The following is a 27,252-nucleotide window of genomic DNA, read 5'->3' as shown; positions in this document are numbered from 1 at the left end:
AGGGCAAGGTAATGTGGCACAGCTTGGCCCACAGAGAAAGAGCTTACAGACAGTAACTTCTTCAGGCACTGTAACCCCGTCTGAGCTGTAAAACCTCCTAAATGAGGACAGCAAAACACCTCTGTCCCATTACTTACCCCTCGTCCCTTTTGTGACTCACTCACTACAGATGGTGCTGTGCCTTTGGAGGCAGCTGATTGTGCTGAGGTCACCATGTGACTGATATGTGCCATATTTCACTGTCTTTCACTTGAAATATATTCTTGTTCCTTTTTAGTTTGGCTGATTGAGGTGGAATGAGACAGATAGAAATGAAAAGAGAAGTTGGAGAATGCTAACATATATAATTTAATATTATATATATTAATATATATATAATTGACATTACATATAATTGTCTTCTTAGGTAACATCTACATCTAAACAAGGTGTAGGGTGGATTTATGCATAAAGTAACAACTGAATAATAAATTTTCCTGTGTAGTTTTTGTTCCATAGAAATGTGAGGCAACAAACCTCTTAGTTGGACAAAAGACCTCAGTTTTATCTTGGAACAAAAGCATCCAAGGACCAGGTTGTACATAATAACTGCTGTGCTCTAAATCTGTGTCCCAGATATGGTGTCCATTGGTGTAACTTATCAAGTGTGTGTTGCAAGCTGCTTTTGAGAATTTCTGCTGGCTGCCTCAAAGGAGTTATTCACTATGTGGTACAAGACTGGATTGCAGCACCCAGTGTCATGGAGTTTGATGAAATGACTAATTTAGCAAAGATCAGTAATAGATTGGCGTTTAGTAGGCAGTAAAACAGGTGACCAAAAATGGACAGTACATGTAAACCACATTTCCTTTTAATTTAATTTGCTGATGATCCAAATGGGAGTTACCATTCCAGCTGTGCCCTGAGTGGCACCTTGTACCTTTCTCTAAATATACACTGCAGTTGCTGCATCAGCTGCACAGAGAACTTTATACAGAATTTTCTATATGCACGCTTGTATCTGAGAGCAGAATGTGACTTCCTAGTGTTGCCAGATGAATTAAAGTAAATTTAGAACATATTGCATTAATTTTCAAGCTGTATTTTTCCTCGTTTTCTCTCCCAAGTGAGCACATCTGTGAAGCAGCAGTACCATGACAACATCCGCTGGATTCGGGAAGCCAGCAGGCACAGCTTGGTGAGTGCACAACCTCCTGCAGCAGATGTGCCTGCTCCTGGAACTGAATGCTGGGGTGAAAAGCAGGGATGGACAGGAATGAAAACACACTCTGCAGCTCTTGGGGCTGACAATTGAAACCCTTCTCTTCACAGCAGGATTTTAGGTTGAGCTGAAGCAGTTCTTCCCCTTCACTTCCTCATCTGGAAAAGTTAAAATAATCCAGCAATATCTACTCTTGTATCTGGAGTGAAACATATCTGTGATTCACCCTCCACCCCAGTTGTGACCACCTTTCTTTCACAGTGCTATTCAAAATATTCCTCTTGGCATGGCTGTGGACCGAGCTCCTCACAGGTGCATTTCCCAAACAGGCGACAAGGCTGAGGAGCTGCCATCCTTCTGCCCTGTGGGAAGCAGGACACCAGAGGGTCATCCTTTGGTTTCCTCTTTGGGCAGGCACTCCCTGTGAAGCCAACAAGTGATGCTGTAGAGCTCATCTGTGCTCTCCTGATCTGGAAGCACAGCAGAGCTGTGCAGGACAGATGTTCTTTGCCACATTTCATTTCTCTTCCAGCCCACCATCTCCAGTTCCAAACCTCTGCTTCTCAGCTGTTGGTAAGGGATTTGTTGATAGGGGGATTATAGCTTAGCAATCAGGTTGAGTTAAAGAGTGGAATTTACTGGGCAGTGACAGCTGAATACAGAAACGCATCTCATGGATTGTGTGAGTGAAGATAAAACTAAGTTCAATGAGGGATTTTAATTTTTTTCTGGAAGCTGGATGTTTGTGAAAAAATAATCTGCACTTTCTTCTGTGGAAGGGAAGGGGTCACTCCTGTGACTCCATTCATCTGGGACCTGAAGATAAGCCAGTGGCAGAGAACCTTATCCCTCTGTCATTCTTCTTTTGCAGGTCGTTGGCTCTCAAGCCAGAATCTTGTATTCTGATCAGAAGGGTCGTGTGTCCATAGCTGTGGCTATTAATAGAGCCATTTCTGAAGGGAAGATTAAGGTTTGTCTCTTTTGTCTTGATATGCTCTGCTAATTGTGTTGAATATCTGAGGTCAGGGAGGCAGGTGGGAAAGGAGAAAGCTTCAAGCACTGAGAGCAGCAGAAGTGCCTGTCATGTACATGGGGCCAGTCTGTGTTAGAGCTCAGTCCTCCCTGCCTGCCACCACTATTGTGCTCTGTCACAGGAGAGAGGTGGGTTTAGAAACTGAAATTTTGTTTCATGATGAGACTGTCTAATTTTCTGTTTGGGCACCTACAAGCACAACATATCATTCTGTGATTTGCAGAGAGCACAAAGCAGGGACTGTAAATCCTTAGCAGGGCCCCAAATATTAAGACAGAAGTGAATTGAGCAGATAATGGTCCTCAGTAGCAGTAACAATCTGAAGGATTCCACTGACTTCTCCTTGGCTTTTTCCAGGCTCCAGTGGTCCTCAGCAGAGACCACCACGATGTGAGTGGGACTGACAGCCCTTTCAGGGAAACATCCAACATTTATGATGGATCAGCCTTTTGTGCAGGTCGGTGCAACAGCTGAGGCTTGTCTGCCTGGGCCAGCAAGGAAATGGCTTTAAAACAGAAATAGCTTTTTTTTATGCAACATTTTTAAAATGTTTTTGTTTAAAAAACACCTTTTAATCCCAATTAATCAGATTTCCTGAGAAGCTTTGTGGGATTTAACAATACAGACATGAATGTGGAGCTGGTTACATAGGAGAGGTCCTGAACACTGCTGGAAATTCCATGAAAATGCACCAGATGTATCTGAATGCAAATGGAGAGCAGTCTCAGAGGATTGTGTCCTCTGTTTGATTTTAATTTGGAATCTCACTATTTCAAACAGGTGATTTGATTACAGCCTGGTTTCCTTGGAATCCACAAGCTCAAAATCAGGTCTATAATAATATTTTGCTGAAAGCAGAGAGGTTCACAGCTGTTTTCACTCCATTGCCTGAGGACTCAAGAAAACAGTCTGGAGTTTCTGAAAGGAACTTTTCTGATCGTGAGGAAATATTGATAGTAAAGGCCTAAGAGTAAAAGCCAGGCCTTGCTGCTCACTTAAAGTGTGACTGTGGGCAAATGTAGATTTGCTCTACAAAAGGAGCTTTTAAATCTGCACAAATGACCTGAGCTAACCAGACTCTGCTTTTCAGATAGTGAAGCCATCTTTTAGAGAAATAAACCCAAGAAATACCAGGTTGGAGACTTAAAAAAATGGAAAAAGCACTAAGCACTTTTTAATCCTAAATCTTCCTCAATTTTCCATCTGTAAAGTGGAAATTAGGTTAATAGCTCTAGCCCCGTGGTGTTTCTCTGTGTCATGAGCTGACAATCACAAAGAGGTGTGAGATTGGAGGATCTGCTGCTGTAGAAGGAGAAATTATGATAGAGGAAGCTGAGCATATTGAATTACTTCCATTATGGGAATTCATAATAGAACCAAATTATGGCTCAATTTCAAGGAGAAAAGTTCCTGTTAACTGGATTTCCTGGTGAAATGAGGCTTTTAACTGTGTCCATCAGTGCCACTTCAACACTTCTTGAGCATGTTGGCTAGTTCTAATAGAGCAAATAGATGCCTTGAATAATGTTTGTTTCTGACACACTGAGAGAAAATGGTGCAGCTGCACAAAGAACAGAAATTCAAAGTAATATCTCCATCTTAGCAACATAAGTAATCATCAGGCAATGCCCTCAGAAGAGGGCAATAGAAACAAGGCTTGCTAAACCCCATTGCTTATCATGCTTTGTGGTTTTCTTTGCATTTTGTGATTTATGTGATCCATTTGCCTTCTTCAAGGGCTTAGCTAAAGCCTGTTGGCCACTGATATCACTGGTCTTTAGAACCCAGCCTAAATCTGTTTTACCAGATGAGCCTCTGGAGGCAATAAAAGAACATCATAGTCTTCCTCTCTCCCATCTATCCTGTTGTTCTAACACAACTTCTGAGCTGGTTCAGGTTAAACTGGCTCCTCTTAAACACACAGAACATTTCCAGAATGTTTGTTTGTCTCATTTTGTTTTAAAGTACCTCAGCCCGATGGGTCATTGCTGTTCAGCAAAGTGTATTTCAGCACAGACATTTGCAGCCAGTGACCTTTATCAAAGCCAAGGAGCAGCAAGTTATTGCATTGTTAGTTCACCCCTTGTCCAAGCTCCACTCTTATCAGGCCAGTGGCTGAGGAGAAAATCTGTACATTATAGAAGATGGTGATTCAAATCTCTCCCATTCAATCTCGACAGCACTGTAATTATGATAATTGCATTCTTAAAGTGACATAATGTCAGATAAAAGATGCCATAATGAGGCTTTTGAAAGGGTTTAACATAGATTAGCACTCAAGTAAACTCATTTTTCCATCAGGCACGTAACTGTGGGTTTGCAGATGTGGCTGGTGGGGATATAATTTTTTTTCTCTTCTTTTTCCTGTTAAAAATATGGCAAACTACGTATTGAATCTTTCCTGAATTAAATCTGGATGTTTTCAGTAAATTTTACTCTTATCCTCTGTGTGCACCTCTTTCCACCTCCTCTCTGGATATATGCTGTAGCTGTGAGTATACAAAACTCTAGTGAACAATTTAGTGGAAATCATGCATTAATCAAATTATATTTGTTTGCTAAATTATATTTCTTTGGGTTTTTTTTCTAGACAAACCTGCTGGGGTTTCAGCAGCTCCTGTTCAGGGTAAAACTCCCACATGTTCAGAGAATTGGGGTGGATATAATTTCCATCCCAACTCTGTCTCCAAAATGCAACTCCTTAGCCTTAGGCTGCCTTTCTGCACAGGGCTGAAGTAACTCTGCACTCCAATCAGAAAATATTTCAGACTTGTGAGAACTGCAAGGTGTGTAGTGTTCCAGGTGTCCTGCCCATATTGAATCCACACACCTGGATGTGTCCAGCCTGTTCTTACATGACAAGGTATCCCAAAGGAGTGCATTCTATTTCTCTCCAGCCTGAAGTGTCTCAGAGCTGAAGAGTGGCAGCTTCTTGAGCTGCCTGTGTGGGAGCACAAATGCAGGAATCACCAGCACCCTCATAACTCACAGTGGAAAACTGGCATTTGTTTCCTCCAGTCAGGGCAGAGTGGGAGACAAATCTCTCTTGCCTGTTCCTCCCAGGACTGAGACGTTCAGTGTGTGTTGCATTCACATTTTCTGAAAGATTCCTTTGCCAGGATTTTTCTCCTGGGAAGCTGAGAAGCCTCAGAGAAAAAGGAAAACAATAATTATCTCATTTGCTTCTCCTGTGTTTTGCTCCTTTGGAATGTGGTTGGAGATTGTTTACCCACAGGTGATTGTTTCATTGGATTCTGGTGCGAGTTGTTTTGACTCAATGGCCAACCAGTGCCAAGCTGTGTCAGGACTCTGGAGAGTCATGGGTTTTCATTATTATCATTTTAGCATTCTGTAAGTATCTTTTCTGTATTCTTCAGCATAGTTTAGTTTAGTATTCTTTAATATAATATAGTATCATAAAATGATAAATTAGCCTTCTGAGAACACAGAGTCAGATTCATCATTCCTTCCTGCCATGAGGGTCCCTGCAAATGCAATAAGTGTATCTCTGTGAGAGAAGCTGGGAGTAAAACCTGCCTCCAACCCTGCCTTCCCACAGCCCCAGTGGAGGTGTCGGTGGGAGGAGGGAGAGCACAGGACAAAAATGAGCGTGGCCCACGGGCAGTAACACCTGTGCTCTCCTCCCAGACATGGCAGTGCAGAACTTCGTGGGAGACGCGTTCAGAGGAGCCACCTGGGTCGCGCTGCACAACGGGGGCGGTGTTGGCTGGTGAGAGCTTGTTTGTGTTCCTAAAGCTGGGCTCTGAATCCTGCTCCTACTGCTCTGTGTGTGTGTGGGGAGGAGAGACAGAACTGCTGAGAAGATGTGTAGTGCCAGAGGAGAAATCATGGTGGGAAGGATGGTTTGCCATCAAGGACTGAAAGGACAATTATACAGCTAAGTATGGTATTGTATGACTCTTTTTCTAATTAATGCTCATATGTCCAGGAAAAGTGTTTTGAACACTGGCCACAGCACAGTTTGAAGACCTTAATTTGATGAACAAGGACAGTCTGCTGTGGTCTTTTTGAACAGATCCAGCATTGTCTTCATGCAGGCACAGCCAGAGTGTCAGTGGAGGGATTGTGTTCAGGTCTCCTCTCAAGCTGTATTTAAACCTGTGACCTTAGGACCCCAATAGAAGTGCTCCTGTGCTGCAGTGCATGAGGGGTTATTGAGACAAACCAGCTCAGGTGCCAGCAAACCCCCAGATTTTCTCTCCCTGCTCGTGCTCAGTAGCATTAAAGACCACAGCCAAGTAAACACCTCCTTCACTTGACATGCAGAGCTAAGGCAATTGCCGAGATGGAAAAGCAGAATGAAAGAAATATTCTATATGGAGATGGAAACTAATCTCCTCCATCTGCCACTGAAAGGCTACCTGGGTTGGCAGAGCTGCAGGAAGTGGGGAAGCCTGGCCACACTGCAGTCTTTAGTTCTGGTTTGTACTTTCCAGCATATTCCAGCCAAGCCTCTCCCATTTTACGGTCATGTCTTCATTTGGTGGTGTCAGCAGTCAAAAGAGGCACAAGCCTCTGTTAAAAACTGTGGTGAACTCTGATACTTTCCTGTTTCAAACAGTGCTGGGGTATGCCAAAGACAGCAAGCCAAAGAACTTGTAGCAGATGTTGTCCTCAGAGATATTTTATGATAATTAATTGTTATTCATCTGGATGAGCTGAATCTAGAAAATATCCCTTTAGGTCAGCTGAAGAACTGCCTTGCTGTACTCTTAATTCCTTTGGTTTCTGTGACATAAATATTGCATAGAAGGGTGCAAGACAGCAAAACTGAACAGTAGGAAATGAAAACTTTCAGAGGACTTAAGCACATGGAGTGAAGATTTGCCTTTGCTGATTTCAGTGATAAGGAGTCACAGCCATGATTTCATTCACAATTTCCATAATTCTGAATGGAAAACACATACCAGAATGTCTCCCTGCTCTGGTCATCTCAGTCTGAGGCTCCAAAGGCAGTAGCAGACAAGTTCTGTCTTAATTTCCTCAGCTGAGTTTAACCTTTTAAAATATCTGCTTATGAAATACAAGCAAAGAAAATCACTTTTCCCAACGTGTTGTGCCAAGTATTTGGGATATTTTAATGATCATTATAATTAGGATAATTGCTGAAAATAATTGCTTATGCCACAAATGTTCTGTGCATTGAGGATGCTTAATTCAAAGGATACAAATGATCCTATTCCTTTCTGGTCTCTCTAAGGCAAATCCTTCTAGGACACTTTTAGCCCTCTCTGCCATTCAAAGACAGCTTGGCTGAATGGTGAGACTGCCCTTAGCTCTAGAAAACTGGCCCTGACCACACTGCAATTTCAGTTTACTGTTTCACTTACTGTTTTAGTTGTTTTGTAACTGGAGTTACATCATTAAAAGAAACTTTGTCCCAAGGCAGAGCAGAGTTATGCTGTGATTTATGTAATGCATCAGAAAATTAGAATGTGGCTATTCAATGAAATCAAAATATCTCTGGAAGAACAGGGTTTGGTTCTCCTTTTTGTTGTTTCCTATGGCTGCTTGGGGGCTTGTGACTGCAGAACAGTATCTGCTTGCCTTGTTCTTGGAGCAGCATAGCCCTCTGTGATTAAATTACTGTGCCTCAGTGAAGAATGCAGGGCCTGAAAATCAGGTGTGTGTCTGCAGAGCCACCATGCTGAGGCTCAGCTGTGGTGACCATGTGGTGTCACTGAATGTCCTGGCCTGGAGAGCCCCAAAGCCAGGCCAGGCAGGTGGCTCTGCTTGGCTTAACTCAGGTGGCACCACCTGGCAGGTGAAAGGGCTGCACCCTTTGCCTTCTGAGGAGACACAGGAGTAATATAAAGGTGGCAAAAGAAGAAAAACTAACCCCAGCCATAAAAAATTGCTTTCTTCACCTGGAAAAGATAGATGCTTTTAAGTTTTTGACCTTGTTTTGCTTTTTCTCTGGAGCACTAAAAATCCGCCTGATTTTGCCATAAAGAAATCTCCAGTCTTTGATAAACACTTTTTGTCATCAGCCGGTTTGGAAATGTGAAAGTGAAAGTTTATATATATTTATAAAGAAAAATACATGTGATTAGAGTGAAATCCAGTTGTCATTGGCAAAGTTCTGCCCTGGGAATTCAGAAATGGGTAATTGCACTGAGTTTAGCTGCCAGTCCTTCCTGCAAAGGCTGGGCTTGCCTGGAACTGCTGGCAGATCTGCTGTGTCTTCCCTTTGAGACTGCACAAGTGCCTTTTACATGCTTTATTTTCTGTTACAGCCTTGTGGGACAAACAAGAAAGGCAGGATTAATATTTATTTAGCTGGAATCTGCATCACATGTACTCTGGGAGAGACTTAAGATTAACATAGTCTTGACTATAATTACAGCAAATGATTGTTATTCACTTTTTGCTGCCTGTTTGTTTGCAGCAGAATGTTTATTAGCACAGAGCTTGGATAACCTGTAGTAACAAAAAGGCAGAAGCAATTTAAGAATCCATCTGCACTGTCGACAGTGTGACATCTTGATTGTGAGAGAGGCCTTGTTGTCTTTGATCATCTTAGGAGGAGACATCTGGAAATTATAGGAGGTAGCTTAGGTCAAAATGCCACATGTTTCTTTAATTATCTGAAAATGTGGCCCAATGCTAATGAAGGCAGAGAGAAGTTTTTCTAGAAAATCCATCATTACAAACATTGGCATTTAATGTAGGAGTGGTTTTAGGCAGTAGAACAGATCCTGGTGAGTGATTCTGATTTGCACTGGAGTAACTCCATGGAAATTGATGGGAAGGATTTAAATGTACTTTTTTAAAGGTAAATTTAAAAATTTAAGTATTTAAAGTGCAAGTAGATCAAATGCTCCTTGTTCATGCTTAAGCTTCACATGATAATGTTTGGGATTCTGTGGACAGAGGGAATTTTTGCCACTGAAGGAATCATCTTCCTATATGGAAAATCTTTATAAGACACTGGTCCAGAGGTTTCTGTGGCTTTGGACTCTGACAGCAAAGAGCAGTGCTCTGTTCTTTGGCCTGTACACAGGAGCAGCAGAGTATGGTGGGCTAACTGGCCCTGCCACAATTACATTTGTTGTCATCCAGTCTGGTCTCCTCTTTTGGAGAGGACAGTAACAACATGAGCTATTCAAAAAGTAGAATTTGCAAGAAATACAGATGTTTGGATGTTTGTATTCATACCCAGATGAAACTAAGAGCAGAACTAGTGCAAGATTTCACACAGTAAAAACATCCTGGGAATTAAATTTCTGGCTGAAAAGAGTTGACAGCCTCAATCCAAAAGAATAATTTTATTTTGAAGAGTCAGATCTTCCAATATTCAAACATCTCAGTTGAAAATATGACATTGTTTCAAATTTTCCAGTTAAAAAACCTAATTCATTCAGTGATGTTCTGCTGTGAGAACTGTCACTTTCAAGACAACTCTGCCTTTCACAGAAAATGCATTTGTAATACTGACATATCTGATAATGGAAAAGTGGAGGGAATTCAGAGAATGAATTTGATGTGATGATGGTGAGATCTGGAGCCCTGAGTTCCTTGCTGAGCCCTGTGATTGGGTCCTACTTAACACACAGGTACTGTATGTGAGTAGTGGTAGAAATGCAATTAACATCACATGAGTAACAACATTCCATTGAAACTGAGAAAATGTGAGCTCTAGTTTCAGGAAGTAGATCTCAGGTTTGTGAGGCCCTAGTTTAGCCTCAATTCCCTATTTCCTCAGAAGCTCAAGTTACTGCTAGAAAATGCACATTAAGAAACAATGCCTTCCTGGAATGGAAGACTCTGAACTCCTATCTGATTAATGGGCATGTCAGATGTTGTTCTATGTAAATTTTGTGAACTTCTATTAACTATAAAACTCAGAGGACAGCATCCTGCCTCCAGGGATTTCCATTAGTGTCTCACACTGTGTACTGCTGCATGAAATGCCCTGTCCCTCAGGTATGGCTGATGCTGAGCTCCAATGCCAGAACTCTCACAGATTTACAGCAAGGTTAATCTCCCAGCTGCATCCACCACTATTCACCATATGCCATGGAATGGGAGCTGAGCAGGCCAGATTCTGAAGTCAGACAAGATGCTTTGCTCTACGTGTTTTCCCTGTCCCTTATAACCAGACTGTTATTTCTCCCAAGAATAATCTGTTCGTTTTAACATATTTCTGTTCTTCTCCTGCCAATAAGTCTGCTTCCTGAAAAGTTGGCACTGAATGTCTTTAAACATCTCTGTATCTCATACAAAATGAATGATGGTTTTGGAAATGATTGAGGCAGATGTGCATTAAGTGGTGGTTAACAGTTTTTTAATAAAATGCTTATGCTCTGTCATTTGTCCCAAGAGAATATAAATAGATCCATCTGCCTGCTGCTGTAAGCACACTGTCACCCTCACGATCCTGGCTAGATGTAGTGCAGCAAACATGAGGAGCTGAACCTTTAAAAACACCCTGAGACAGGTAAAGCCCTGGCCCATTAGATCTGTTAACTTTTCTCCACCTGTTTTTAGAGCCAGTACACAGTGCAGGACTCAGGAGATACAGAGCAAGCTGAATTTTTGGTATCCCTGCTTGGAGCAGATCCAGACTCCCAGCTGGGCATTACAAGAAAGGTGGACTAAGTTTGCTGCAGGTCAGGAAATTAGGTCTTTGCCTGCTAAACACTCTTTTTCTTTTATCACAAGTATAAAACATCACTGATAGTCTCTTATTCAGAATAATTTCTGTATTCTCATCCCTCTTCTTGCAGTACAACTGAAAAAATCCTGTAAATTTTGTGGTATTGGTTTGAATTATTTTTGTTTGAATCTCTTACACTTTTTTTAGGGGTGAAGTGATAAATGGAGGATTTGGCCTGGTTTTGGATGGGTCCAAGGAAGCTGAAGAACGAGCTAAGATGATGCTCAGCTGGGATGTTTCCAATGGAGTAAGCAAAACTCATATATGTATACTTTTAATTTTTTTTTTTTTAATTTGGGGAATCTTGCTTGTACACAGATGAAAACACAGAGTTTTGCTGATGGAAAAGGGGTTTGTGATTTCTCTAGCTGTCAGTAGAATTTCATCCTTACATGCTGGCAGAGAATTTGGCTCTTTGATTTCATCATTGAAAATGCATTGAAATGACATTTTCCTTTAAAAATATTTATCCAACTACAAAAGGGATAAATGACTAAGGGACTGCTTAAATGATACTGTTATCTAAAGCTAGTTCTAGTTTTACAGAGCTGGGATGGAGGCACAATTATTTTTGGTGAGGGAATTTTGTACGTTTACAAGGTACCTGGCTCTGCCAGTGTTTATCTGTCCAATGTTATGCATGGAAAAGTACCACATCTACCCAAATACTACTCATAAAAATGAAGTAATACAAAAATTACTTGCAAAATCAGAAGGGAAACTAAAACCTGGCAGAGGGTTGAAAGATTTATTGTCACGAGCTGGGTGCCAGTTTTTGCCCAAGCATGGTGCAAGGTGTGTGTGGCAAGAGCAATGTCTGATTTTTGCACCCCTCCTTTCTGCTGTCTGACAGGTCGCCAGGCGCTGCTGGTCGGGCAATGCCTTTGCTTATGAAACCATCTGCCAAGCCATGCAGGAAAATGGCACCCTGAGGGTGACTCTCCCTCACCAGGTGCTGGATGAGAACATCCTGGAGCAAGCTGTGAAGCATTAGTGGTACTCCAAGTGCAGTGTTGCTCCTGCAGATATATTTGACGTTGCCTCCTTGATATCCTGTTCTGCTCTCTGGCCAAATGATAAAAGCCTTGCAAATGTCTGTTCCATGTGAGTTCTTTTTTTCCTCTCTAACTTATTAATGGGACAAATGTGTTTGTGACAGGTCCACCAAGAATAGTCTTTTCACCGACATATTTGGAACAATGTTTGCAATAAATGTTCATGATGGGAATTTTTTCCCTAAAAATTGAATGGGAAAAAATTCCTCAACAACAAAACAGTCACTTATTCCTGATAATATATAATGTGTGTACAAAAGTAATTCTTAGCTGTCCTGTCTCATGCTAAGCATGTTCCTTGCACAGCACACAGGCTTCATTCTGACACACACACAGTGGCACCAGTCCCTTCCCCTGTGGACTTGCTCTGGAATGTCCCTCAACCTCCTGGCACTGTGTCCATCACCACCTCTTGGAATGGAAAGGGGTGTTACACACACAAACCTGCCTGTGCTGCTGCAGAGGGGCTGTGATGGGCTGCAGACTGAGGACTCTGACACTCCAGCCCTGCTGGAGCCCATGTACCCACAGGTGAGCACTCTGCACTCCTCTGCTGCTAAGAAAGGGAAGAGTTTATTTTGAATCACGAGTTCTTCACTCTGTTCACGTACTGTGTCTCTCTCCAGATGAACAGTGAGAGTCTGGCATCTGCTTGAAGCTCAGCCTTCTGTGAGGTGCAATCTGCAGTTGGTAGGAATTGCTTTACATTATGGAAAAAACCTGCCCCCATTGCCAGTCCATATGATTGAGATGGGAGCAGTTGTCAGGCAGATTTGACAGCCTTTGCTTTGACATATGTTATGCATTACCTTATTAATAATCACAGTGGACTAGGTCCAAAGTTAGGGTATTGGTATTGTATGAAATCCTTCTAATCTTCATAGCCCCAAAACACTGCTGCTTCTTGCTTTGTCAAGAGGAACAACCAGAAAATACACTGGCTTTTCTTGCACCAAGAACTGTAGAGCTGTTCCATAGACTCATCTTAATTCTGAGTTGAAACAGCCCCATAGATGAGATGTTGAAGAAATATTTATCACAAAGTCTTCACCTTTGTACTATTCAGTACTGAGGTACCTGCCAGCATGTTCACCTTTACATTCCAGGCACAAAAGGAAACTTATTTTTGTCCTAGTAGCCTTATTGCCCAGAGGACATAACCTTACCAGTATAGCCATGATTAATGTCTCCCTGGGAGTTTATAACTGGGCTGCCTGTGGGGACACACAGAATCCATTTGGATGAGTGCTATAAACACCTACAAGCTGAAATTCAGATTATGAAATCTATTAATGAGGCAGCATGAGTTAAGGCAAAATGGGCTACAGAGAGGCAGTGGACTGGTGAGCAGTTGGTCTTATGTATGACTATTAATTGGAGTTTATTTCAGTGATGTGGTGTGGAGTTAAATGTGTATGTTTAAATCTACTTTGGTCTTTTAACTGCAAATCTCAAGCACTTAACAAATGTGAATTGGCTGAGGTTTACAGTACCTTTGGGAGGGCACAGGGAAACACTAACCTGTTGCTGTCAGGGATGAAACAGCAGGGAAACAGAAACCATAAACAACCCCAGTGCAAAGTTTCCTTTCTGAGCCCTGCTGAGCCTTGATTTATCTGTCTTCTACTTGTGTGCAGAGAAGCTGAGACTGTGAATAGGCTGTTGTTGTGTGGGGGTGCTGATGTCATTTTTAGGTAGCTGACCTCACTGCTGGACAAAGCCAGTACAGGGAGAGGAGTTGCAAATCCATCCATCTGTAGGCATTGCATTGGATCTGATCTGGGCAGGGGCTACACAATCAGTGAATTTCTGCAGTGCACTGAAGCCTCAAGCTTGCCAGGCTGAACCATCCTTCCTACGAATCTCAGCACCTTAACTTTCCTAAAATCCAGACACTTATCCTGACAATCTGCATGGCTGCAGATGGAGGCAAGAGCTTGCTGACAGGTTTTACATCCTGCAGCCAGGGATGCACCTTTGTGTCAAGCAATAAACTCGGTGCAGACCCATCTTTTTCTGGGAACATGAAGGAAGGGACTGCAAAGACCCCCATAGGAAGATTGGGATGGCTGGGGCTGCCAAGGACAGGGAAGACCTAAGCTCAGTGGAGCTCTGGGTGCACCCACAGCTCCAGCTTCCCTGGAGCTGAATGTGCCTGGCCCCAGTTCACAGCCTGGCTGCAGGAGGTTTGATGCTCAGAAAGGAGGAATTATCTGAGCAGGAGAAGGATCACAGCACCATCTGCTGGGACTGCTCGCCAGTTCCACAGCAGCAGGGAGCTGGTAAATAGCAAATACAGGATTTTACATTTTCTTTAATTGTTGGAGAGCCATAAGGTAGCTGAACATTCTCCCAGAGAAAGCTTTGTCCAAGAAAAAAAAAAAACTTAAAAATATATAAGCACTAGCTGAATTTGTAGGATTTTTTTTTCTTTTTTTTTTTTTTTTTTGGTGCTGTTCTATCTTGGGTGATGCTATGCCATGGTCATGCTTGAACAGTGACTTTGCATTGCCCAGGCTTGGCCCATAGCACTGTTTCCATATTTGCACTCATGGTGTGCAGGGTGTTTTGCTAAAGAATTTCCCTCTCTCAGCTCTCAGAACGTGGCTGCACCCTTAGCAGATCCTACCCCTTGTGAGGCCACATCCAGGATGCTGTGTCCAGTTCTGGGCTCCTCCGTATGAGAAAGACACGGAGCTGGTGGAGAGGGCTCGGTGAAGGGCCACAAACGTGATTTGGGGTCTGAATATCTCTAATGAGGAGAGAATGGGGAAGAGGGGCTTGTTAATTCTAGAGAGAGGGGATCTCATGAATCCATATATGTATCTCAAAGTTAGCAACGGGATGGTGCCAGAGTCTTTCAGTGGTGCTCAGCAACACGATGAGGAGCAAGGGCCATGAACTAGAACACGAGATGTTTCACCTCCACGAGGAAGAACTTCTATACATTGGGGGTCCCTTAATTCTGGGACTCTCCCTGGCCATTAGCAGGGACACGGGCACACTCCCCAGTCCCTGCGGTGACTCCAGCCGTGCCAGTTGGATGTCGCAGAGCCTCTCCCGCTGTGCCACCCCCCGGCCGGCCCTGCCCGGGGGCAGCCCCACTCCGTCCCGTTCGCCGCTCCGCTCTCCGGGTTTCCCCGGCGCCGCCCGCGCCGCGCCCGCTCCGCGGTTCCGCGCTCCGCGTTTCCGCTGCGGCCCGCGCCGGCCCCGCCCCGCGGCTCCGGTTTCAGGCGCTGCTACAGGGACCCCCAAGATGGAAACGCAGGGGCTGCCGGCCGCGGAGGCGGCCCGGGCCCGGCCCGCCGCGCAACATGGCGGCCCCGCCGCGCCGCCGCCGCCCGGCTGGGACCCGCCGCCCGCCGCCGCCTCCTCCGCCGGCAGCACCCCCGCGCCGGGCCTCTACGTGAGCTTCCCGGTGCTGCTGCTGGAGGAGAAGCCGGAGACCGGCGCCAGCCCGGCGCCCAGCGCGCCGCCGGCGGGGCCCGCGCCCGACAGCGACGGGCTCTTGCTCGTCTTCAACGTGGTGCGCGGCGCGGCCGAGCCCGGCGCGGGCGGCGGCGAAGCGGGGCGAGCCCAGCTCGGCCCGCCGCCCGCCGAGCCGCCGGAGGAGGCCCCCGACTCGGCCCCGCCGCCGCAGCCGCCGCCGCCTCCTCCCCCGCCGCCGGCACCGCTGCCCCCCGCGGGCGGCGATGGCGGCGATGGCGGCGGGGCGGAGGACGGCGCCTTCTCGGGGACCATCACCATCAACAACCAGAGCCTGCTGGTGCGCATCGAGAACGGCGTCCTGACGCTGGGGCCCGGCGCCGAGCAGCCCGCGGGCGCCGCGCCCCCCGCCGCCGCCAGCCCCGCCGAGCCGCCGGGCGGGCCGCGGCCGCGCTCGCCGCCGGCCTTCGCCTGCCCGGAGCCGCGCTGCGGAGAGGCCTTTCCCCGCAAGCAGCAGCTGCGGCTGCACCGGCTCTCGGCGCACGGCGGCGGCGAGGACGGGCGGGGCGGAGCGGCGCGGCCCTTCGGCTGCCCCGTGCCGGGCTGCGCCTGGTCCTTCGCCACGGCCTACAAGCTGCGGCGGCACCTGCACTCGCACGACAAGCTGCGGCCGTTCGCCTGCGCGGCGCCCGGCTGCACCAAGCGCTTCACCACCGTGTACAACCTGCGGGCGCACAGCCGCGCCCACGAGCAGGAGGCGGCGCACAAGTGCGAGGCGTGCGGGCAGCGCTTCCCCAGCGCCGCCCGCCTCGCCGCCCACCGCCGCCGCAGCCACCTGGAGCCCGAGCGGCCCTTCCGCTGCGACTTCCCCGGTAAGCCGCCTCCGGGGCTGGGCTCCCTTCCCTCCCCTTCCACAAACTGGGATCATCCCTGCCCTGAGGCCCTGCGGCGCTCGGCTCACTTCTTCTGTTTCCCCTTCGTGGTACCCCAGAATGTCAAGGAAGGTTCTCCTCCAAACCACCTCAGTTACCAAAGGAAAAGTTTGGGAGCTGGAGGGTGCTGTGCCTTTCCTCCTGTGACTTTGTGCTGGTGCAGTGAAACACCGCAAGACACGGCACCAGCGTTCAGTGCGCCTTAAACCAGGCTATATCTGATTGCCCACCTTGGCAAAACAGTTGTAATTCCTGGGAATAATGTGTAGGATCTCACTGTTTGGTTTTTTTTTTTTTTCCGTTTCCCTCGATGCAATATGCTGAAAAACGATCCTGAAAGTACCTCGCTAAAAGCTGGGAGGGAGAAAAGAGAGCAGTTTTGTGACTGAGTTTTGCCAAGCAGATGTGCTATTTCCCTTTTCTCCCCAGGCTGTGAGCGAACGTTTATCACAGTGAGTGCATTATTCTCCCACAATCGAGCCCACTTCAGAGAGCAAGAGCAGTTCTCCTGCTCATTCCCTGGCTGTAACAAGCAGTATGACAAGGCCTGCCGACTGAAAATCCACATGAGGAGTCACACAGGTATTCACAGGGATGATTTGTACATGGGGAAGTACATGGAGCATACTATGTGGAAAGTGGACTGCAGTGTGCTGGAAAAACTGAAAGGAAGGGTGACATTAGTTATTTGGAGTCAGAGAAAGCATTTGATTCTTGGCCTTCTGGGGGTAGGAGCCCACTGAATCAAGTTGTCATATGCAAAGTAGTAAAGCACATATGCAAAGCTGTGGCTTTTGTCATTGTGTGTTCTGTCCAGAAAAAGCTATCCCAGCTCTATTCCCAAGTTCATAGATGTCCAAAACATTGCATAAATTTTACTCTTGATATGAACAAACAGCTGAAAAACTCTCAGAGCATGTGGAATGTATGTACTAAGGTTTGGAACAGCAAGAAGATAAATTTCAGCATGCAAGCATGCCTGACTTGCAAGGACCTCTGCAAAACTGAAATACAGCCTTGTCATGTTACTGGTGTGCCCTCTCTTTTCCTGGTTTCATGGTTTTACAGTTCTGAGGTTTTTTCAAGTGTCACGTGAAGTTCATAGGTGTGATGGAAACCAAATCCCATACTTCACAGTCTTGTAATCAAGACACAGTGGCAGATCATGAAAACAGGAAAAAACAGTTCAGTTGTGTTTCTGTTTGAGTGATGCTGTTACTGACTATTGAAGCACCTTCAGGATCTGAGGTGAATTGATAAATACTTGTGCTCTCTGAAGCAACAGCATGGAGTTAAAGAAAGCCCAGATTTCTTACTGGAGGGGGAAGGGACATCATAGTACTCTGCAGTGTATTGCAGGAGGTGCTGGTTGAGTTGTCTTGTCTTAAATTAATTCAACTTAAGCAGGTTTTAATATTTTCTAGTAGCAGTATGTGTTTTGTCTTAGATTATTAATGTAACATCTTTTATTCAAGGTGAAAGACCTTTTATCTGTGACTTTGAAGGCTGTGGCTGGTCTTTTACCAGTATGTCCAAGCTTCTGAGGCATAAAAGGTAAAGGAAGCTTTTTCTGTTTATGCTGTCCTAAGCTACTGGTTGTTAGCTTGTCTTTGTTTCTCTTCCAGTAGCTAAGCAGTAGTGGATTTAATCATGCCAATGAGAATTTCCTTCCCTTGTAGGAAACATGAAGATGACAGGAGATTCATGTGCCCAGTGGAAGGCTGTGGGAAGTCCTTCACAAGAGCAGAACACTTGAAAGGCCACAGTATAACTCACCTTGGTACAAAGCCATTTGAGTGTCCAGTAGAAGGTATTGCTCCACTCTCATATGTGTTTCCTGGTAACTGGTGTGTATTTTTGTCTAAAGGTTATGTGTGCATGGTACAGGACTGGAACAATTAAGAGTGAGTCTTCTAGCAGGGTTTGAAGAGGTAAAATTAAACAGACATCGTGAACAAGTGATCATTCCCAGAGTTAGGAATTACAGAGCAAACTGTTTCATACTGTAGCTTGACCACCCTCACCACTTCAGTGGGACTCCCCAAGCAAAGATTTTTGGGTGTGATCTGGATTATTCGGCTCTGCTGGATTTTTTTCTCCCTTTTATGGTGTTTCCAGCAGTTGTCATGAAAAATGCCATGATGCCATGGTGTGAAAAGGTTGTGCTTTACATTGAATTTCTGAAGAGTTTCATGTTGTCAGAAACAGCTTGTTAAACTGTCCTACCCTTTGACAGGCTTACTTTCTTGTGGTTCCTCTGAGTGTATGCACAGCTGCTGCAAAATAGCAAGTAGAGGATATTTTAATTTGTTAAGACATTAAATATGAATATTAAATTGAAACTTCATTAAATTTGAAACTTCAAAGCCTTATATATCTTCTTGCAGGCTGTTGTGCAAAATTTTCAGCACGAAGTAGTTTGTATATTCACTCCAAAAAACATCTGCAGGATGTGGACTCGTTAAAGTCGCGGTGCCCCGTTTCCAGCTGTAATAAACTGTTCACTTCCAAACACAGCATGAAAACCCACATGGTCAAGCAGCATAACTTCAGCCCAGGTAAAGAGTTTGTCTCTGGCTATCACAGGGTGCAGTGGAAAAATTAAGTGCTTTATTAAGGAAAATGTGTAATTTACTGATGTTGAAATCTGAGTTCCATTGATATGAATGACAGAATCTTTTCTGAGACTGAAATCGGTTTCACGCTCCTCTAAAATTCAGTGGGATCTCTGAGTATCAGAAAGTGATACTTGAGGATGACCTCTGAAATTGTGAGAAATTGCAGCATTTTTCAATGAAGCGGAGCTTGTCCTTTTCAATGCCATCTGTAAAATATGAGTAAGGACTAAAAATATTTCTCTTTTCACCCCTTTCACTCCTCTACAATTAATACTTAGCCTGCACTGCATTAGTGTTATTTTTTGGCAAGTGCTATTATAAGCACACTTCTCAGTAAAAGAATGAACTTATTTTGGTAGGCTGCCTTTCCCTAAATCTGCTTTCAGGGAAGGTGGGAAGTATTTTAGTAGGCTAAGAATATAGAATTTTATAGAATTTTAAGCTTCCTTTTCTTCCTGCTGTCTGTAGAAGCTCTCTTATAACCAAACCCTTCTCTCTCAGATCTCCTAACTCAGCTGGAAGCAACCTGCTCCCTCACCCCCAGCAGTGAGCTCACTAGTCCAGGACAGAGTGATCTCAGCAACATGGACCTCGTCTCCCTGTTTTCCAACGTGTCCAGTAACAATTCTGGAATTGCAGCGGACATGGCGCTGGTGAACTCTGGAATCGTCACCATCGATGTGGCCTCGGTGGGCTCGACGCTGGGGGGGAGCCTGCCTGTCAGTAACAGCTCCCTAAGCCAGGCAGTTGATCCCTTGATCCTGGTGGCCAGCAGTGACATGCCCCAGAGCCTGGACAGTTCTCTCCTGCTGGGAACCAATGCAACGGTTCTACAGCAAAGCACTTTAAATTTGGATGATGTACAGACTGTCAATGCCGAAGCCTTGGGTTCGCTGGCGTCTCTGTCAGTGAGGAATCCCAGTCAGGATGTGCACGGGCTGACATGCAGCAATAATTTAACAATGGACACAGCCACTTTGACTCCTTCCAGCAGCCTCGGCAGCACCAACGTGCCTGAGTTACTGACACCTGTTAAAGCTGAACGGAATTTGCTCCCCAGCTCAGATGTGGTTGATCAGCAGGAGGGCAGCAAAGTCGTGACACAGTTTGTGTTCTCCAACCCCCCAGGGAGTTACAGTGCACAGAAGGAAATGGATCTTGGTGCAGTGACTGGCAGCTCGTTTTTGGTATGGAGCAACTGTATTCACTTCACCCCCAGATGAGACAGCCTGTCTTTGGGGGTATCCCTGGCTGCTCACACCTTATTGGGAGACCTTTCAGATTTTGCAGATCGTGCATTTTGTCTCTCTTCTGATGAAAGATGTAGAATGATGTATTGAGTAGTGTGTTTTCACAGGTAGATTCAGTGTGGTGACAAGTTCTAAGAAATACTGAAATTCTGGTGGGGACAGTTCAGGAAGAAACTTTCAAAATAAGCAGCTGCCCATCTGAAATGGAATTTGCAAGACCCCCCAAGAATAAGTGTTACACGTGTTACTTGTTCATTTCATTCCAGGGAAAGATTTGGGCTGTAACAGGAACTGCAGCATTTTCATTCCAGTCTGCATTCCTCTTTTAAGTACTTTTCCCTTTCTGTTTTCACTGTGTTATTGCAGACTTAACTTTTTGTTCGTGTTATGAAGTACATGTTTACACTCTTAAAATCTGAACACTTACAAATGTGGAGCTAACAATTTCTTGTGTGGAACTCCAGATATTGAGTAGATACAGGGAATTTATTGAAATTCTAATCAGAAGATCAGGGGAAACTAGAATTCAGTGTTTGCAGCGTAGAAAATAAGTGCATCTGAGAACTCGTTAGTGTGTGTTTTCATTTTCTTGTTTTGCTCTTAATTCCAAAAACCTTGCATCTCTGGGCTTTTTTTTTTTCCTTTAACTAGGAGAGCAGTGGGTCTGCGAGAACAGACTACAGAGCCATTCAGCTGGCCAAGAAAAAGAAACAAAAAGGGAATGGCAGCAGCACAGGTGAGAAGCCATTAGTTCTGTTACATTTACTGAATAAAAATATTTAGTAATTTTGGTAGTGCAGTGGGAGCAGGTTTCTGAGTAACATTCTTAAATGTCCTGTCCTGTTTATTGATAGTTAAAATAATTATGCATGTGGTGTACCATTTGTTACTCAGGATAATCACATTCTGTGGAATATCAGATCCACAGGAAGTTTACAAAGAAAGCTGTGCCCTATGTTTCATGATTATTAACAAGACACTAGCTGTCCATCTCTTCATCTGCTTCTTAGCAAAACTAAAAATTATGTTACTGTGCTTTCTGTTTATGCTTCTGGTCTTATTTAGGGGGTTCTTTACTCAGTATAGGCAACAGAAATTTCACCTAGATTTTGCTTTTGTGTTTCACTTAGTAACAGTGAAGGAATTTATTTTTTTATTATCTAGATATACTCAAACCTCTCTCTTGTACTTCAGCCTTGTAGAGCGTTCTTGTTCAGGGTGAGTTTAGGTCATGATTCCAGATGTGTCCTCTTAGTTTCACTCAGAGCCATTAGATGTGAATAATAACCATTCATTTGTCAGATCAGATGTGGTCCATGGTTCCCTGGACTTGCATGAGCTCAGGTGTTTGAGTTGTGTCTCCCTTTGGAGCTGGGGTAGGATATTATAGATTTATGATATATCAAAATCATATACATAGAGTGAGTTTAGTGCTGCCTTGCTGTGTCTTAGACCTCCCTCCTCTGAAAATCAAGGCAAAAGTTTTTGAGGCAAGACTAGTTCTGATTTGAGTACTGTTTTGTTTGTGTGTTTGTCAAATGCATATGTGCATACATTCTGTCTGGTTCAGCAAATCATCTCATGGAAGGAGAATTGCTTTATGAAGCTAGTTCTAAGGGGCCTTATATTATTAAACACATGCAGGTATCATCAAACATGTCTTTTGGACATTAGTTTAAAAAATACGATTGCACTTTGCATGACTCCTTAGATAACCTCAGAAAATTGCTGTTTCTGTTCCTGTTCAAGACTCCCAATAGTCCATTTTTCACCAGCTGTTGCCTTAATGGTATGCTGTGCTTCTCAAAGAGGTCTAGAGAGTCTTGTATTTCTGATTGGTTTAACTAGATTGAGTGAATGCTTTAGAGGGAAGTTCAGAGTTTAAATATAGGTTATCCAAGCGCTTCATTTATTACAGATTTTTTTTTTTAATCCAAAGAAAAACCTGAACTGACAGGACTGTATTCTTATATTTGTTTTGATTAGGATTTTGGTTTTCAGCTTGTGATATAGCAGCTGGTTCATCCTGCTTTAAACTGAAAAGAAGCTTAAGGTTGTGATAGTTGTACTTGTGTAGCCTGTTCTACCTAGTAGTCCTTGAAATCTTCCTGTAAATAATGATCTTCACTATGCTTTTTTTACAGTTTAGAAAAATCATGTGCATGACTTCTCAGGAAATGAGTTGCAGAATGAAAAATAGAAAATGCAATCCTACCTCCTAATTCCTTTCTATAACACCACGAATATGCTGATATTTCTCTGCTACCCCAGGGGAAGGCCCTAAGCTTAGCAGTTTGTGATTTTTCAATGGTGTTCAGGTATAAAGGTGCTCAGTCAGCAGCTGGAGTTCACCAGCTGAGTGCTCTCTGCCTTTTAGCAGTTGTCACATGTCCTTGATTTTATTGCACTGCTGTGGGCATTTGCTGCGTGCTCTAAACAGCTGCAAAAAGTTGAAAAATACTAGTAGAAAACTTTAGCAAATTCATCTAAATATTGAAATTGCTTTTTTTAGGGGCATCTGGTTCTGGTCAGAGGAAAAACAAGGGTGATAAAGTAAGCCCAACCAACTTTTCTTCCTCTACTCCTGGCAGTCGACTGGGTGGTAACATAGTTTTGCCAAATGGAGGGCTGACAATAAGGGACCCTGCCACTGGAGCCCAGTATGTGCAAATTCAGCTTCTTCAGGTAAGGGCTGAGGAGAAGAAAACATGCTCAGCTTCTCTGTTATCCAGAGCTGCATTTATGGAAGAATTTGAGTGTTTGTGAACTCAGGTCCTACTGCCCCTGGATGGAGTCTTGAGCTCTGCAGTATTCTTACATTATTCCACCTCTTATTTATAAAGTAAATGAGATGGACATGAAAGTGATCCTGCAAAAAGAAGTTCCAGCCTAAACTGTTATTTCTCTTATCTGTTGAAATAAAGCTTAAAATTTAAAAAACCCAAAACAACCTAATAATTGGTGGGGGCTGATTAGTGGTGCATGGCAGGTAATAGGTTTTTTGCCAGGTGCAGCTGTGTAGTATTCAGAGAAAGGGTCCTTTCTCTGTTCCTTCTCCTTCATTGCTAACAGCTCTGTTGTGGAGAGACTTATGGGCTGCGTTCTCCGTTGATCTGTTTTTTGATGGGTGTACACATTTGTAACTTTCATGTTAAGTATCAGGTTCATGAAAACATGTGAAACTTGTTGCATGTTTCTGTGTTGTTAGATGTGTTGAAAGAAGAACCCTTCCTTCCTCTTCAGATCTTGCCAGTGTTCCAAGTTGATGAGGACAGGATAATAGGTTGTACACTGAGCTAGGTTCAGATTTAAGTTGTAGTTAGGCCCAGCTCCACAAAGATGTGGAAAGCTTACTGGTCCAGTGCAGTGACTTTAACAGATATTTTAAGATTGTGAGACTGAGTGAAATTTGCCATGTTGTGCTGAGCTACCTGGGGGTTGTGTAACTTGGTCATGTTTCTGCATTCTCAGGATGATTCCCCAGGAGAGGGAGATCTTCCCTTTCAGCTGAGCTCTCAGTCTTCCTCGTCACATTCTCAGCTTACAGTGGATTTACCTGTTTACATACTTCAGGTACAGCATGTCAAGCCACTGGGTTTTATTGCCTTGCTTGAATGTAAAGACAGTTTACTGTGAGCACTCTCATGTTCTGCCTGATGAAAATATCTTGTTTCCCACTGGGAGTTGAATTCCATTCACAAGGAATAGTAAGCAGAGAGCTGCACTGCACAGTGTATCTTGTGTCTGTTATCAACCTTTGGCACATCAGAAGTAGTTGGTTTTTTTTCCCCTTTGTTACTGAGTAATAAATAACTAAATGTTACTTTTTTTTCTGAAATGCCCCACCCTTGTTTTCCTGTTCCCATCCTGCAGATACTAGGTGGGTCAAGAAAGAGGATCAGATTTGGAATGTTGCAGGCTGCAGAAAGGTGGGGTGGGAACTGGGCAATAGAATCTTGAACCTAGATTTTGGAGTGGTGCCCTTATGGGAGTGTCAGTTAAGTTTAAAGCCTGCTTAGGAACCTCATTTTTTATAAACTCTGCAATGTACCTATTCCTGCCAAGTGGGTTTCTCCTGGATAGAAAATAAATCTTTTTTGTTGAGAAGGGTCACTTCCTCAAAACCTATAAGTATGAGAGAAGTGGGATTGAGTGGGACATGGTAGAGAGTTAAAGGAGGAAAAAATTATTTTAAATCTATTTCCATTAGTAATGCTTATCTGAAGTGTTCCATAGAAAAAACTGTGGCAACACTGTTTGGGTGGATCCCAGAAGTGAAGAGCTATGGGTTTCCTCTGAGCCATTCCAGGCATTTCTCTGGTGTTGAATAAGTGTCAAGATAATCTTGCTGATAAGCACTGAAACCATCTAGAGGTGAAAGTAGTTCATGCTGTCTGTTTGCTTTAACAGGAACCACACAATTCCACCGAAGATGATGCAGGTTCTGATAACTCTCAGTTCACTGGAAGCACAATAAATTTACAGGATCTGGAATGACGATTAATAAGAGCAGTTACTTGAAAACAAATGGGGCAATCATGACAGAGTGAGATTACTGTGTGGGTCTTTTTCCAAGGAAAATACGAAAAGTAGGAGAGCTGAAGTATGGTTGCACTCTTTGTGATTTGCTTAAGACAGTTGCAGCTGAAAGATTTTCTTTAAAAATGTAAATCCCACTTGATGTGCCTGTGTAAGATACCCTGTCTGCCTGGTGGTTGGGAGGCTGAGGCAGACTGCTGTACAGTGTTGTTTCAGGGAGAAGTACTTTATTACACTTCAAACTGAGGTAATATTTACTGTTTTCACAGGAAAGCAAGTATTCTACAGCTAACAAATGCAAATTTACAATCCTGCCTGCGACAGTTAAAACTTTCCTTCCATTGGTCTCCTCCTGAAGCCAGTGGCATCAAGGAATTAAGAGCTAAATTTTGCAAGTGTTTTCCACACACAAAGAAAAGAATTGTTTCGGCCTCTATGTTTGGCAGAATACCAGAATAAAGTGTCACATGTAACAGAATTAACGTTCTATGCCATGAAAATGAGATGCTCTAAAATCTTTGTTTTAGAAAGCTAGATTCTAAATGTTAACTTAGCTGTGAATCAGTTTGTAGCTCATGTTGAGTTTCTCCCTTTCCTTGCTCCTGCATCCCAAATACTTTGCTGAATTCTTCCAGCAAAACTTGAAAAAGAAAACTGCAATAGAACTGTACTCACTGTAAGTGATTTGCTAAGAGTCCAACAGCATCTGAGAGAGGTTTGTTTTATCTTTGTGTTCCCTTTTTTGGGAGGAATGTTGACCGTCATGTAAATTTAAGCACCTTGATTTTTATCTCATCTATAAACCGCTGCCAAGTTACCTGTGAACTGGTCACTACCTTTTTATTTAGGGTTGTTTGGTGTTTTTGTTTCGTTAATTGAACACTGTTAACACGTGTTCTTTATTGCTATCCCAGAGTGTCAGATGCACCTGGAGCTGGTTTACAAAATATGCAGTTGTCAGAGTATTTTATGAGGGGGAAAGAGTTGTTACCCAGGAAGATTTGCCCCTGAAAAACTGCAGTTTCTCTTGGGGGTGGGGGGAAGAGGTTGTATGTACTCTACTTACCTGGATTGCAGACACCTAAATAAGTATAGGGTTGTATAGGGGAAAAAAACCACCTTTGGTTACGTTTTAAGGTAGTAATTTAATTGTTTCCTATGGTGATGTTCTGAATGCCTGTAAAAGTATGTATAGGAGTTTGATAAAAGACTGTTTGTACTTTTTTTTATTCTCAGTGAGGTGTGTGTATGCACGTATGTGTATTTTCTTTTTTTTTTTTACAAAATAAGATATGTCACAGAGGAGAACGTTGTGATCTTTTTAATCTTGCACATATTTATTTATTTTACAGTTATACTGATGTTAAATTCACATGAGGTCGTTCAGAAATGCTTTTACTTCCTGTGCCTTTTGAACTATGTATGTGTCCATATAAATGCTTTTTTGATTGCAGACTTGGGGAGGAAAAAAAGCATACAGGTTACAGTGAACTTCAGCTCCTGATTTGTAGGCAGTATTATATCTCTGGTTGAACCAGCTTTATTTTTCTATCTTTAGCCTAAATGAGCATTGAGGTCTCTCTGTTCCTCTCACTCTGAGTTTACAGCTTACATCCAGGGAAAGTCTGAACCCTCTCAGGCTGGGTTTTCAAACCAGTTGGTAGCTGAGATCTCCTGGTGGCTGTGGCTGCAGCACAGAGTCCCCTCCTGAGAGGTGGAGGATTGAGGAGGAATTGTGCTGAGGGGTCACTGTGCTCTCCCTGGAAGCTGAGACACCTCGAGCTCCCAATGCCTGCATTGTTCTGTTCTCAAGGACCATACCAGTTTGTAATCCATTAAAATGGCCAAGGAACACTCCATCTTTTTATGGGACTTGCAACCAAATCTTTCTACTTCTGAAAATGTACCTCACTCAGCTTTGTAAGTGAATGTAAAGTGCTAACCTCTTGAGGGCAGAAACTTGGATCACTTGGCTAGGGCTCCATTGCTGGCAATGGATACCTGAAGAACTGCTGGTGCAAAAGGGTTAATAAAGCTTTTTTTTTATGGTCACTTTGTCACTGGGTATTGTTCTTTGCATGGATGCATCTGACACAAAGCTAATTACTGGCAGCTTGATTTCTGCAGAGAGCTTGTGGTTTTCCTTCAGTTGTGTATTCTTCACCATAGTGGGGTAGAGTCTATAAAGGCTTTGGATTGGAGCATAGTCCTCTGTTTTTATAGTCCTTCAGAAGACCTGTGATGTTCATAAATGTCTGTGAGGTACCTGCCTTGGCTGTGCCTTAACAAAGATTGTCACCTAGGACTGCCATAGATCTCACTGCTCAGGTTTGTACAGAGAGTGCTATTGGCATCAAAAACTGAATGAGAAACTGGTGCTTAGCAGGAGCTTGAGAAGCAAAATGAGAGATTTTTTATTTATTTTCTTAGGCAAAATACCAAAGGAGGGGAAAAGGGGTTGTAAACTTTTCCTGGAATCTTAGGGCAGGGAGAAGGAAATTTCATGGGACAGTTAAGT

The 27,252-nt window shown here is 43.8% G+C and overlaps 2 protein-coding genes across 2 annotated transcripts in view; both read left to right on the top strand.

Moving 5' to 3' along the window:
* Positions 1-12,162, top strand: part of UROC1 (urocanate hydratase 1) — a 36,197-nt gene extending 24,035 nt beyond the window's left edge. Inside the window, exons 15-20 of the mRNA XM_036391009.2 lie at positions 1,107-1,177; positions 2,073-2,171; positions 2,592-2,691; positions 5,883-5,964; positions 11,062-11,161; positions 11,768-12,162. Coding sequence (XP_036246902.1) covers positions 1,107-1,177; positions 2,073-2,171; positions 2,592-2,691; positions 5,883-5,964; positions 11,062-11,161; positions 11,768-11,908 — 593 coding nt within the window. The 3' untranslated portion in view covers positions 11,909-12,162. The remainder of the gene's footprint in view (positions 1-1,106; positions 1,178-2,072; positions 2,172-2,591; positions 2,692-5,882; positions 5,965-11,061; positions 11,162-11,767) is intronic.
* Positions 12,163-15,225: 3,063 nt separating this feature from the next.
* On the top strand, positions 15,226-26,786 carry ZXDC (ZXD family zinc finger C). Its single transcript, XM_036391028.1, has 10 exons — positions 15,226-16,267; positions 16,757-16,909; positions 17,803-17,881; positions 18,007-18,137; positions 18,715-18,885; positions 19,447-20,132; positions 20,847-20,931; positions 22,708-22,880; positions 23,667-23,768; positions 24,606-26,786. The coding sequence occupies exons 1-10, from the start codon at positions 15,226-15,228 to the stop codon at positions 24,690-24,692; spliced, it is 2,709 nt and encodes a 902-aa protein (XP_036246921.1). The 3' UTR covers positions 24,693-26,786.
* The last annotated feature ends 466 nt before the right edge of the window (positions 26,787-27,252 follow it).

This window comes from Molothrus ater, chromosome 11 (assembly GCF_012460135.2).
Source record: "Molothrus ater isolate BHLD 08-10-18 breed brown headed cowbird chromosome 11, BPBGC_Mater_1.1, whole genome shotgun sequence".
NCBI classification, from domain to species: domain Eukaryota; kingdom Metazoa; phylum Chordata; class Aves; order Passeriformes; family Icteridae; genus Molothrus; species Molothrus ater.
Note: the sequence above shows the minus strand (reverse complement) of the source record. Positions and strands in the feature narration are given on the sequence as shown.